A 14749-nucleotide genomic window follows, 5' to 3' on the forward strand; every position below is an offset into this window, starting at 1 on the left:
TTGAACCAGTCGTCATCATCACCAGCCTGACTACGTCCACTGCAAGGCAAAGGCCTCTCCAATGTCTCTCCAATTAACCCTATCCTTTGCCAGCTGCATCCACCCTTTGCCTACAAACTTCTTAATCTCATCCGCCCGCCTAACCTTCTGCCGCCCCCTGCTGCGCTTACTTTCTCTTGGAATCCACTCCGTTACCCTTTAGGACCAGCGGTTATTTTGCCTTCGCATTGCGTGCCCTGCCCAATCCAATTTCTTCCTCTTGATTTCGACTAGGATGTCATTGACTAGTGTTTGATCCCTGACCCGCTCTGACCTCTTTAAGTTACATCTAACATTTTCCATTTTTGTGGCACAAGCCAAATTGATCTTGGACTGAAGGGACACCGAGGAAGAATTTGAGTTGTTTTATACCCAACGCATTACCGCACTCTAAATGACATAAGGACACACTCGCACAAAATGGGGGACTGGCTATCTGTGCGGGTTAACTCAGATTTTAAACGACTATCCCTGATGGTAGGCCGTTAACTTATAGACGGTGAGCGAGAAGTCATTTACTTTACTGACGTCACGACGTTAAGTCGAGTAGAGGAAAAAAAATTGTATTTTAATATCACATTTTCTCATCAGTGAATGCGCGCTTTGCTGCCAAACATATGCCACCAAAGCCAGAAAGATTCAGCGAATAATTTATCACTAAAAGCAGGAATTAGGTGTTCTCCTTATCTCCCTTTAAAAGGCACTTAAATCTGTCATGACAGGTACAAATACTAGAAACTCTTCTAAAGATTTCGCTTTCTTCTATCGAGTCGTACAGACAGCGAAAGTTGTACAATGTCTTCCTCCTCTATAGACCATGAATATTCCTCTAAATATTGTTTTATCCATTTAATTGTTCTTTTGATCATTTTATGAACCTGTTAGTGGTAATCTCGTTTTGCACCGTAACTTTTTTCTACGTCGTTCACTCTCCCACGCTCATTTATGGCTACGCTACACACATGCCCAACAATTCTGGACAAAAACATTTTTGAACGGGAAATAGTTTGTGAACGCAATTTTTTTTCATACATTGTAAAATTTCACTGTAGTGATTAATATATTCGCAGGTCTGCCGTTGACAGGCTTGCATTTTTTCCTATTAACGTTTTTTGCTATCGTCAAAAGCATTCCCCATTGGTCCTGTATGGCAGTCTTAGCTGCTCGATGCGACCGAGAGAAAAAATTGGCAGAGGTTTAGTACAGTTAAACATGGTGTTCAGCGAAAGCTTCACAGCAATGGTTACGTGACGTCATCCACGCGACTAATCACATGACCCCTCCCCCTTTCTCTAACACAAGACTGAAAGGTCACTTAAAGGCCATGACTATGTGGCGCGACACCAAGATGGTCCGCAAGGTTAGGTTGAAGGCCTTAGCTGTGCTGCGACTTATAGCTATGTATGACCTCCAACTCGGTGAAGGGCAAATTTAGTGCCCCGCGAAGCGCGGCTCTACCTAGCGTACTGAAGCTTTCGCTTCAAAACTTCAAAAAAAAGGGATATAGCTACACATAGGAAGAATTAACCATTACGTTGAACGTTTCCGCAACAGCACCGCACAATTTTCTAATATTCAAAACTTTTTCCCAAGAATGTTGCAGTTGACACAGCGTTGACATATTTCGACCGAGGGAAAGTCGCCTGCACAGCTTTCGCTGTTGAGAGTATATGCGAACAGTACGTGTAATTCTTCCTAAAAACCTACGGCGCCTAGTGCCGACGGCATAGCCAAGCAGCACAGGTGGTCGGCTCAATATTGGAAATATTGGCATATTGGCCGCAGCGGTGGCTCAGTGGTTATGACGCTCGGCTGCTGATTCAAAAGATGCGGGTTCGATCCCGGCCACGGCGGTCGAATTTCCATGGAGGCGAAATTCCAGAGACCCGTGTACTGTGCGATGTCAGTGCACGTTAAAGAACCCCAGGTGCATGGTCGAATTTCCGGAGCCCTTCACTACGGCGTCCCTCATAGCCTGAGTCGCTTTGGGACGTTAAACCCCGTAAACCAAACCAAATATTGGAAATGTATTAGCGAATACTGGTCTTACAAAGGACCACAGTGAAACCATTAATGTCCAATATTGGGACGATTATACTACTTGTGCTGCTTGGGTAGCCTCAAAAGAAACCTTATTCGAGCCACTTCTGAGCCTCGAATTCTTCCTCTACGAAAGCCAAAGGAAATACGTAGAACTCATTTTAACGCCACGTTCATACCGAATCTGTCAATGAAGTAAACAGGCTTTGACCCGCCGCGGTGGCTCAGTGGTTAGGGCGCTCGACTACTGATCCGGAGTTCCCGGGTTCGAACCCGACCGCGGCGGCTGCGTTTTTATGGAGGAAAAACGCTAAGGCGCCCGTGTGCTGTGCGATGTCAGCGCACGTTAAAGATCCCCAGGTGGTCGAAATTATTCAGGAGCCCTGCACTACGGCACCTCTTCTTCATTTCTTCTTTCACTCCCTCCTTTATCCCTTTCCTTACGGCGCGGTTCAGGTGTCCAACGATATATGAGATAGATACTGCGCCATTTCATTTATAATTATAATTGGTTATAATTGGTTTTTTGGGGAAAGGAAATGGCGCAGTATCTGTCTCATATATCATTGGACACCTGAACCGTGCCATAAAGGAAGGGGAAAGGAGGGAGTGAAAGAAGAAAGGAAGAAAGAGGTGCCGTAGTGGAGGGCTCCGGGATAATTTCGACCACCTGGGGATCTTTAGCGTGCACTGACATCGCACAGCACACGGGTGCCTTAGCGTTTTTCCTCCACAAAAACGCAGCCGCCGCGGTCGGGTTCGAACCCGGGAACTCCGGATCAGTAGTCGAGCGCCCTAACCACTGAGCCACCGCGGCGGGTACCATTTCATTTCCCCAAAAACCAATTAAAAATAAAAAAGTAAACAGGCTTTGCAGGGACATTTAGTTATTTTTTTTTCTTTTAACAAAATATAAGCCTACAGGTAGTGGCAGTGCGAGATATCTAATGGTGTCTTCGGGATGTCCAGTGCCGATTAGTGGGATAGTGTTGTCGGCAAGCGCTGAGCGTTCCCCGTCGCCTTTTGCAGCCTCCCTTGTCGTTCGGGAAGAAGCGAAGAAGTCCGAGTTGAGCACCGACCAGAGGAGTCAGTCGCAGCCGCCGCGTGCGGAGGAGTCCCGCTCACGACAGGCGCCGAAAGCGCACGAATCACAGCAGCAGCCGCAGAAGCACGGACAACAGGGAAGCACAAAGCTGCCACACCAGCAGGAGAGCCCACAGCGACCGACTCAGCCAAAGCAGAGGGGGGCTTCGAGTCCCGTCGGTGAGTTGAGGATGTGAGCGTACCGACAGGGAGTGAGAGAATGACCTGGATCGACAGATTGATTACTTACACGACTAGTTTACTGATTGATTGATTGATTGATTGATTGATTGATTGAGCGATTTGCGATTGATTGAATTAGTGATTGGTGAATTGATTGATTGATTGAGTGATAGACTGATTTCTCACAATCCACCCATCCAGCAATTAATCAGAGAGACAGACAGACAGACAACAGACAGAGAGACAGACAGACGGATAACAGACGACAGGCAGGCAACAGATAGACGACAGACAGACAGGAGCGGACGGATCTCATCGAGTGGAGCTGCAGCCTGAGAGGAAAGCGGGAAGGGGTGGCCGCGGTGATGACGCTGCTCTTGTCACTTGCGTCTTTTGCGCTTGAAGTGTTGCAGATGCGGAGATTGAGCTCTGCGGACTGTACACAGGCAATTACGATACTTGACATAGAAAGGGGCTCGAGAAAAATAGATGTGCGAATATTTATATTTTTGAATACGAATATGAAGGGAAAATGCCAGGTGAGTATCGAATCGAATATATGTTCAGCATGAAAAAAAAGTTTCAGAGGATGATAATCAGGCCAGCGTTGTCCTCATTCTCTTCAACACAGACTATTGTCATTGGAACCCAGTATAAACAATATACTTGACTTAGGAGTATGTAAAGAAAATGTAGTGCTCGAAAACTTATACTGCTCTAAAAGGCGGCAAAACCGTATGCAACCTGTAATGTTGTCGTGCAAAGTGTGTCATCAAATGAAATTCGTGAATTGACACGTGAGTGACAACAAAAGATGTTATGATTGTTTGTAAAACCTAATTTATCAGCTCATAAAGGGACGAGACGAAATTGCGAAGTTACCCGAAGGTATCATATGACCGTCCCCTACGATGCAAAGAAAACTGCCGAAAAGGCGATAATGCTTTGGGTGGAGCCGATATATGATAGCTGCAGCGGCCCAGATATCTGTGCGTAGCACCTGTTCGCCAGCCAAACTGCGCGTCTTTGAGAGCAACGTTTGCGTCACCGCCATGGATGAACACGCCATGGCTTTACTTTACGGTAACCGTGAGCCCGCAGATGTCGCCGTCATGTCACGCTATTAAAAGTGGTGGCATATATGGACCCATGAATGTCTCCTCCTATCTGGATGTTCCGCCACCCACAGGGGAGTTCTCCCTGTATCCGAGCCCCGCGGCAATCCTGGTGGTCTTTCTCTTCACCGTGGGCGGCGTGGCTCTCAGCATCGTCGCCTTCAAGTCGTTCCCCCGGCCCCAGTATCGCTGCCTCAAGTCGGCGTGCCATGGGGTGAGCAGTCCGGTCCCCCGTTTTATTCCAGTCCGATTATTAATGCGAGAGCATTACATGGTTGTGTGCTCGTCAGCAAAAAGTGTCCGCAAATTTTGTCCGCATGATTATGTTGTTCTGTGGAGATAAGCGTGCAAAAGTTTGATTGTGTTAGGTAGTTCGTGAGTAAATATTGAGTCATCCCGCCGCAAAAGATTTTCTTTCAAGCTTGTGTCGCATCAAAGATATCGGTGATTAAAAACGACCCTCCGAATTTTAATTCTCTCTCAACTCATACACTGGAGCGAGCCAGAAAGAAAAAAAAAACACTTAGTTGATGCTGGGTGCTTCAAGATGGCGCCTGGTTCGAGGTGGCGCATGTCTGATGCTCAGACCATACTCAGAGACGCGCTATCTCGAACCAGGCGCCGCCGCTAGACGTCGCTCTGCGCGCTGCGGAGTGCGGATTGCCAAGAAGTTCGAGCGGTCTAGACAGGTCTGTGGGTGACTGTACTATAGGTGAGCATTGCTGCAGAGAATACTGTTCCCATGTGTGTTTCCGTCCTGGTTTCAAGGTGCTGGAGTACATGGATGCCATCGTGGACAAGCGCGTGAACCCGTGCCACAACTTCTACCGCCACGTCTGCGGCCGTTGGCTTTCGAATGCAACGGCGCCGGCCCCCTCGTCCTTTATGGCGGACGTGTTGCGCAACTATACCGCCAGGCGGCACCAGATGATGATGGCGCGGCTGTCAGGTTCGCAGCCTGCCGACATGGTGTCCCGCTATTACGGCACCTGCGTCGCCTACCTGGGCGTCCCGAGGACCGTCCGTGACATCGTCAACAAGGTGCTGGAGGTAAGGTGGCTACTGAGGATGCAGTGTGCGGAATGATCTCGAAAACTTTGAGACTTTTCTTACGCAGCTAACTGTTATGGGAATGTTCATCGTGTTTCTGTCGAACATAGTCACACTTTCGCGTCCGCGAACGTTGCCTCACCTCCTTTTCCCCTTTTCAGAAAGTCTGCCATTTGAACAAGGAAATAGAGCTGCGCATCATTCAGTTACCGTAACATTTTTTTTCCGCAGGAAGCGCATAACTGAGCTCTCGTAAAAATGCAGAGCTCCTCTGACGCTAACGATAGCTAAACACATGGCCGCTCTATATGCGCTATATATGCGACAGCCCGCGCATTTCAGTCGTTTTGGAGGCGTGGGGGTGGCTACGATCTACTACCTAAAACAACACATGGGCTATGAAGGACGTCGTATTGGAAGGTTCCAGATTACTTTCGACCACCTGGAGTTCTTTAAATGGCAGCTGCGAGGATTTTTAATCATTTTGAGGTGATAATCGTATTAAATTTCTTTTAGAGGCCGTGTACTGTTGGATGTCAGTGCATGCCAAATGACCCCAGGTCGGCGAAATAGTCCACAGGCCTCCACTACGGGGTCCCTCATAGCCGGGTAGCTTTGGGAGGTTAAACCACATAAACCAAACCAAACCTTAAAGCGCAAAAACCAAGGTACCGAAACTGGGTTTGGAACAAACGTTTATGTCACATCAGAGCAACTTATGATGGCACGGGTATACTGCCACAAAACCTATCATGTGCGTGGTGGTTGGCTAACCTTGTATGACGGACAGCTTGGACAGCTATTTGCTTAAAACAGCTAAAAGCAAACACGAAACTTTGTCCTGCAGCAAACGCAGGGCAGAATATCGACGGCCATGCGTCCGGTGTCCTCACACGCGCCAAACTGCCCGTAGAAATCTTCCTGTTTGAGGCCACGAAATGGGAAGTTTTAAAATTAACTTGAGCGGCCGTTAGACGTTTGATGGCTAATGAAGGCCACTTTATTGGTGAAATGGCCTCACTGCATTAGCACGCGGTAATTTCTCGAGGCTGGATCTCAGTTTCTCCTCGGTGCTCCTTTAACGAGTGGACCTGACGTAAACAGAGCGTTGCGTGCTTGTAGAGGTTTCTGATGAGTTTTCGAAACATTCCAATCTTGCCGACTAATGAAATTAAAACACTGCTTCCCCGCAGGTATCCGGCACAACCATAAAATCCTGGCTCAACATGACATCGGAGCAGGCTTTTTTCAAGCTGCTTCAGCTCTCCTTTCTCTTTCGGCTCCACGCACTGTTCAGACTAACCGCCGGAATTATAGAGAGCAAGGTTTACTTGGGAATAGACAGAGCAAACTCCTTCAAACAGCGACTTCCGAGCGCTGGCAGACACACCCACGGTAAGAGTTACCTCACCACTGCGCTTAAAGCCATTGGAGACGAGGACATTAACGACACCATCATCGCACCGTGCTTGGCCCTCGATGATACTATAGGGTTTAACGAAACGCTTCGGCAGGTGTTGCGCTCTCCTTTGACACCAACGTCGGAAGCAGACTGCGCCGAATTTCCGCCTACCAAGTGGATTGAAGGGACAAACTCACAGAATATGAAGCTGCCCGCTGAGGAGGTAAATGTCTTGGCTAGAAACTTTAAAGCCACATGCAATAACCTCAAGTTGGTCCTTATGCACAAGATGCCATCAGTGAAGACCTTCTACATTGTGGCACTGCTGGCCGTCGATTTTCTTAAGCTCGACTTTACTCGGACCGCCACATCGAAGCAGCTCGAGGCAGAATCGGTCCAGAGGATCTGCCATCACGACACCGTGAACACATTCAAACGCCTCTGGCTTCCGGCCCTGTCAGAGGTGCTGTCCATCTCGCCGACCACTGTTGAGGCGATCAGCGGCTACTTCTCGACCACGCAGCATGTGATCGACGAAGAAGGGGCCGCATACCCGAAGTGGATGAACGTCAAAGACCGGATCACCGCACTGGACAAAGCAAGACACATGAGCATAGTCACGTTGAACATCGGTAACGTGTCCAAGGAAGAGGTGGATCACAGCCGGTTCAATCCGAGCTTTGGCATGAACAACAATGATTGGGTCTACAATAAGGCGAACGTGTTGAGGAGAACTCATATCCCCGATGACGTCGACGAGGACTCCACCATACCTGAGGACGAGGAATACACGCAGAACGTAGAGGTGCAGCTGCTGGCGAACTCGACGACAAACACCGTAGTCGTTCCGCACATGTTCGCTGTTCATCCGGTCTTCTTCGACGACATCTCGGCCGGAAGCTACGCCAACGTAGCCATGCTAGGGTTCCACATCGCCCGGAAGGTGATGGCGCTGTTGATCGGGTTACGAGAATCCTCCCCGTGGTCGAACGACTCGGCCAGCTACTACGCAACTGCACGGAGCTGCTACGCCAACAGCTCTCGGGCCTTCCACGGGGTGCTAAGCGACGCGAAGTTCGACGAGGCAGTTGCAGCAGCATTGGCGTTGAGAGTTGTCTTCCGCGTAGGACCGCTGGTCGCCGAGGGTGCAACCAAGAGTGATGCGCCATTTTTTTCAAAGGAGCTCTTCTTCAGACGTGCGTGTCTTTCGCTCTGCGCTGGCGGAAGGCCGCACGCGGACTTCAACTCTGTCGACCAGGACACTGCTTCGGCTGCTTGTACACTTGCCGTGTCCACCATGGCGGAGTTTCACAAGACGTTCGGCTGCAGTAGTTCGGACCAAATGGCGGTACCAGGGCGGTGCAAATTTTAGGGCTTCCTTGCTTTAAGCGGGACGGAGCAGTAGAGAGAGAGAAAGAGGGCTGGCTTGTATTTTTATGCCGAAGGTTCCTGCTGGCTATACTGGTAACCCTCCATTAAAAGCGTCATTATTCTACGCCATTAACTTTCTGCGCATTTCGCCAGCAGCACTGATCTTCGGTCATCAATCTACTTATCCTTACGTCTCAGTTCCGAGGTCAGATCACAAGGATATAATTTTTCTATTTTTTTAACTAAAGCCAGCATTTTGCATCCTGTCCAACAACATTTGTGAATTGTTTAGAGACTATATTTAACAGCGAATAATTTATGTACCTTACGTGTTTTCTTTGTTTATTAAATCTGTTTTAAACATGTAACCCACCCCTTATGTAACACCCCCAATCCCAGTGGCCTTTAAGGTAATAAAGTGAAGTGAAGTGAAGTATTTTGTTCCTGTGGCTTGTAGGGACTAATGTTGTGCCGCCAGCAACCATCGGTGGGGTGTATTTTGGCATAAACGTTACGGACCTTTCACATTGGATCGATGTAACTTGTTCGTTCGAAGCAACTTGCTGTGCTTGCCGACGCCTGAGCATTTACAGGACCTTCGTGAGCCTTATACACAATCATTAAGTGATGCCTTAGCTTTTTTTCATAAGTTTTAAGCATCCTTGTATTTAGAGGTGTCACTTGACCTATATTCATATGCATTTTTCCTTGTACATATTGCAGCCAAATGCTGACTGTAGCGGGAGGCGAGATCATATTAATGTAGTGGTGAAGCCAAGCAGTCTGGAACGAAGGCGGGCTGACATGCACCAAACATGGAAACGATTTATTAGGCGATCTCCTGCACGCAAAATGCGCAGGAGATCTCCTGCGACGGCGCTATTGGGAGCAAGTGTCTTCTGCCGTCTACCAAGGTAAGAACGGCCATCGCTGCCGCCCGCACTCCGTTAAATTGCACTCCGTTAAATTGCAATCGAACATTGGTGATAATGCGCTTCAATACGGTAAGATCTGGAACTTGATCCGCCGCGGTGGCTCTGTGGTTAAGGCGCTCTGCTGCTGAGCCGGAGTACTGGGGTTCGAACCCGGCCGCGGCGGCCGCGCTTCGATGGAGGCTAAACAGAAAAGGCGTCAGTGTGCTTTGCGTTGTCAGTGCACGTTAAAGACCCCGAGGTGGTCGAAATTACTCCGGATCCCGAGACCTCCACTACGGCACCTCTTTCTCACTTTCTTCCTTCGCTCCCTCTATCCCTTTCCTTACGGCGCGGTTTAGGTGTGCACAGATATATGTGAGACAGTTATTACGCCATTTCCTTTCCCCCAAAACCAATTTTCATCGAGAACTTGGTAGAAAAGGTTGTGTGTGAATATTTTTTTTGCGGAATGCTCCGTTCCCATCTTGTCTAGCAAACATAAGGGCGTGTTAAGGGAGGGGGGTAGTCATAAAGAAAATTTGCCGCAGTTAATGTAGGAAACGTCCAGAACTGAACACTGCCCATAAAATAAAACTAAAGGTGTACTTCCAACAAGGTGAAAAGTGCACCAAAACAAAGAAAAGAAAACAGTGACAAAGATAAACGACCAAATGTAAGTACTGGGTGCAGACGGCATCGCATGACTGACAATACAAATTTGTCTTGTGGACGCAGCTAAACCACGCGCCTCGGTGGCTCGGTGGTTGGACGCTCGACTGCTGATCGGGAGTTCCTGTGCTCGACCCCGACCGCGGCGGGGGCGTTTCGATGGAGGCGAAACTCCAAGGCGCCCGTGCGCTGTGCGATGTCAGTGCACGTTAAGACCCCTAGGTGGTCGAAGTTATTCTGGGGCCCTCCGCTACGTCACCTCTTTCTTCCTTTCTTCTTTCACTCCCTCTATCCCCTCCCTTACGGCGCGGTTCAGGTGTCCGCCGAGATGGGAGACAGATACAGCGCTATTTGCTTACCCCAAAAGCCAATTTCCTTTCCAGGTAAACCATTCCAGGATGAAGGGTTTCACGATTTATAGCGGTTGCTTACAGCGTTACTGCGGAAAGCTTCAGAGGCAGCCTGGAATAAGCGCACTCGTTTTTTTTCTTGATTAACTCTCCTTTCTTTCCGGATAATGGCAACCTCCTATGAATCGAAAGCCTTTTTCTAACCCGGCAGGGGGGGGGGGGGGAGGGATGGACGACGGGCTCATTCAAGTTTAAAGGAATCACCATCATCATCATCAGCCTGACTACACCCACTGCAGGGAAAATGCCCCTACCATGTCTCGCCAATTAACCCTGTCCTGTGCCAGCTGCGCCCACCGTATGCCTGCAAACTTCTTTATCTCATTCGCCCACATAACCTTCTGCCGCCCGTTGCTACGCTTGCCTTCCCTTGGAATCCACTCCGTTACCCTCAAGGACCAGCGGTTACCTTGCCTTCGCATCACACGCCCTGAACAAGCCCATTTCTTCTTCTTGATTTCGACTAGGATGTTATTAACCCGCGTTTGTTACCTCACCCACTCTTCCAGCTTTCGGTATCTTAACATTACGCCTATCATTTTTCTTTCCATAGCTCGCTGCGTTGTCCTTAACTTGAGCTGAACCATTTTTGTAAGCCTCCACGTTTCTGTCCCGTAGGTAAGTACTGGTAAGATACAGCTGTTGTATATTTTTTCTCTTGAGGGATACTGAGATACCTAACTTTGGAGGCATGTTTTCTGTAATGATGCGGATGACTCTACTATGCATGAATCACCATATAATATTCGCCTACGATCGCTAAATAATTTATATTTTTTGTGTTATGATGTTTCGGTTTCTGTTTCAACACCCGAACGATGACTGCGACGACAGTGTGTGGTTATATGTCACGTGAGGCATAGAAAAATGTCAATATGATCGCTGCTTCATCGTTTTAATTCATTACACTGCTGAACCCAGCCTTCCTGAAGAGCCGGGACGATAACAAATGTATATGCCGTGATCATATTACATTTTTTCCATGCCTCACGTGGCCTATAACCACACACTAACGTGACAGCCATCGTTCGGCTACTGAAACCAAAATGGAAAGAGGATGGCAAAAAAAAATCGATTGTAAATTATTTAGCTATCGTAGGCGAATACAACATACTAATTCACGCATGGCAGTGTCTTCCGCATCACTGCCGATTGTCTGTTGCATGCTGAGGATAAGAACATATACGCAGGTGAAAGTTCCCAAAGTTTGCGAAAAATAAAACTGGGCGACATAATGCTCGATGACACGAGAAAATACCGCAAACCTGGAAACTGCTTTTTTTTTCGGCTAGTGTCTTGTGCAAGAGTTCAGTGGACGAGCTCAGTTTAAAGCTAAGAGCATGCGTCCGGAACGCCACCTGACGGCTTATCCAGCACGATAGTCTGAAGGGCACAAAGGTGAGTTGACACGTCTGTCAGGATTCATTTGCTGCCAATATCAAAAGTTAATTCTGACTCGAGATGCCATTTCTTTTGTCATTATTTATCGCTGCCTATGGCCTCTTGGACGGCCGCAAAGGGCTCAGTTTAAAGGGACACTGAGGAGAAATTGAAGTTGCCTTGTATCGATAGAATACAGCTCCTGATCACAAAAACGCCACTCCTACTAAAAACAAAGCTCTTGTAAGGTAGAAAGTAGCAAGAACCAAAATACAGGTATCGCCGCCACAGGCCAATCTCGCAAGTACAAGCGTGGAGACGCCATAGGACAAGATACGCCACCTTGGAGGAATTTTCCTTCCTACATGGTTTCGCGAATCTCTGAGGCTGACAAAGAAAGGTTGAGCGGTTCAATATTGAAGTAAGTTTTGTTTTAAAACCGATAGTGCACTTTTATCACACAAGAAAGGCAGAAAAAAGACAACCTGAATGTTAGAAGCAAAGAAAACCATGCTTGGCGGCGCCACAGGCGGCCAGGAGAGTTTTCGATTTATGGCGCTTCGCGTCTATGAGCTTTGCGTGCCCCGTGGTTTTGTTTTTGACGCGCCTCGATTTACAAGCGCCGAACAGCAGAGGAACTCCAAGTGCCGCTTCAAGTGCTAGTCAACCTTTGACGGAGCCTGTTAAGGCTTGTCAGATGATCGCCACAGTCGATGAAAAACTATAATGGCACGATGGTCGGTGATCGTACAAGACAGCACTTGTGTATTCGCACGCTCGCCCGGCGAAACATTCCCGGCTGTGCCAGTCAACTTCAAACTATACCTAACTGAAATCGTTTATTAAAGACAGGAGACGACGTACAAGGCAGTTCAGAAAAATTGCTGATGGCCTGGCTCTGTTAGGCCAGGATATACCCAGCGAAAGCATGGAGATTTCTACAGCAGAAGGGCGCATTCACTAGATGCGCCTTTATTGCTGATTGCAACATGAGCCGTCGTGGCGGAGTGGTAGCGTCTCCGTCTCAACTGCCAAAGGCGCTAGTTCGATTCCTAACCTCGGCACAGGATTTCTTTTTTTATTCAGTGAGTGGGTGGGGGGTTTCAGTAGCTCCCATAGATACCGCCACCACTGAATACGTTGGTTAGCGGTTAAGACGCGTTTATGCTCCGGCGTATCGCGCGCGCGCTGCTCGGCGACGTCACGTCGGCCAATGCGAGACCCTTTATACTCAAACTGCGCTTGACCGCCGACGCGTTCGGCGGCTTCGGCGCACTCTGACCGCACTGGCGGCGAGACTTGGAGCATGTGTCTATTTCGCGCCGAGTGCGCCAGCCGCCGCCGGCCCGGCCAGACTGATTCGGCTCCGCGGGGAGGTGCGCGTTGTGACGTAATTCAATAGCTTCGGCAGTTGGGCGGAGCTGTTCTTTTCGAGCTCGGCTAATTTAATCCATTCACAGTACATATCTGAAGGTACATGCAAGTGGGCGCAAGAGCCCGTTCCAGTGGACCCGTTGTATCTAGCGGAAGCCGTTGAAGCGTCGTGCGCCGGCTTTAGTTTCAAGCCGCCAACTTTAAACGCGACCGCCCTTGAGCACCCATCGGTTTTTTGTGGCAAAAAAATAAATAAATAACTTGGCCCTTGCAACCGTGGGAGACCTCGACGCCGCCTGCTGCGCCGTGCAACCGCGCCGTTCAAGGAATCACAATCCGTTGGCCCCAAAACCCCGGCAAGGCGCCGACCTTGTCCTGGCCCCTCGCGACTCCCCACACTGGGGTTATGACATTTAGTTTGCAACGGCTGCTCACTGAGGAAGGGGGAAACGACCCGCCGGCGCCTAACCTAACCGTGCTCCCTCAAAAGCATCGCACGTTCTGTGGGGCTGAGGTCGCTGAAATGCAGGCCGGAGTGTTTGCAAGAACTACGTCGTCGGGTTCGGGAACGGGATCTATCGTAACGCTGGCAAGACGCCAGTGAAAACGTAAACAAAGCGACGGTAGCGACCCCCAATGGATGCCTTCAACGTGCGGCGGCGGTAGCTTTCATTTCGGCAGCTGCTAGACCGCACCGCTATCTTCCAGAAATCACGGAGTCTTCATTTACGTCACGTTTCACGTCACTATATCCTGTGACCTCATAAGAGTTCTGGAGTTTGAATCGGAGCGGCGGGAAAAACTTTTTCAACTTCGAATCCAAATTTCTTTGAAATAAATGCATCTTTCGCTCCCGGACAAGCGGCAACAATGCCATGAAATGCCGAACTATCAGATTTTGCTAGCAAAAAAAAATTTGATATGGTTCTCCTCAGTGTCCCATTAAGCACGACGAAATTTCGAAAATTCTGAGAAAGAAAACTGGCCTACATAATGCTTCCTGAGATGAAAACCTCTAAACTGCTCTTCATCGGCGAATGTATTTTGTAAGAGTTTGGCACGAGCTCTATTTAACGGTAAGACACTCGCCTGGAATGCCACCTGACAGCTTAGTCAGCGCAATACATTGATCAGCGCAAAGGTGAAGACGAAGTTGCCAAAATTCTGAGAAATAAAACTGGGCTGTATGATGCTCCCGGCATGAAAAAACGACGGAAACAAATAAACTGCTTGAGACAGGCCAGTGTTTTTAGCCACATTCCGCCGTGGATTCGCCGTAGTGACGAGTGTGCATAGGGATCAACCATCAACCGTTTGAGGAATCCATATTCGAGCGCAAGAAACTGGACGAGAGGCTTAACGGGCATGTTTTTAGAGCATAATTTCTTTCTACTTAACTGCGGCCTCCTCTGTTGTGATTGTAAGCTGATTATAATAGAGGTGAAAAGACGAATACTCAAATAAATAAGGTTCGATTTTAATCTGCGCGCAAATGTGTAAAATTTGACGAAACTTCTGGCGATCGGCGGCTTGTTTTGCAGGAGCACCTGCAAAAAAAGTCGCCGATCGCCAGAAGTTTTGGCGGCAGGTGGCGTCGCAGACGTTTGCCGTTTCCTCACTGCGGGGCACTCCCATTAAACTCCAGCAAAAAAAGTCACCGATCGCCAGAAGATTATTAATTCGCCGTCATTATATTCAGCTTGTGGTCACAACGAAGGA

The 14749-nt window shown here is 48.7% G+C and overlaps 1 protein-coding gene across 2 annotated transcripts in view; it reads left to right on the plus strand.

Moving 5' to 3' along the window:
* Window positions 1-8706, plus strand: part of LOC144104688 (uncharacterized) — a 44150-nt gene extending 35444 nt beyond the window's left edge. For both annotated transcript variants that reach the window (XM_077637830.1, XM_077637829.1), the window contains exons 4-7: window positions 3109-3342; window positions 4535-4674; window positions 5229-5510; window positions 6704-8706. In XM_077637830.1, coding sequence (XP_077493956.1) covers window positions 3109-3342; window positions 4535-4674; window positions 5229-5510; window positions 6704-8284 — 2237 coding nt within the window. In that variant the 3' untranslated portion in view covers window positions 8285-8706. The remainder of the gene's footprint in view (window positions 1-3108; window positions 3343-4534; window positions 4675-5228; window positions 5511-6703) is intronic.
* Window positions 8707-14749: the final 6043 nt, after the last annotated feature.

This window comes from Amblyomma americanum, chromosome 9 (genome assembly GCF_052857255.1).
Source record: "Amblyomma americanum isolate KBUSLIRL-KWMA chromosome 9, ASM5285725v1, whole genome shotgun sequence".
NCBI lineage: Eukaryota > Metazoa > Arthropoda > Arachnida > Ixodida > Ixodidae > Amblyomma > Amblyomma americanum.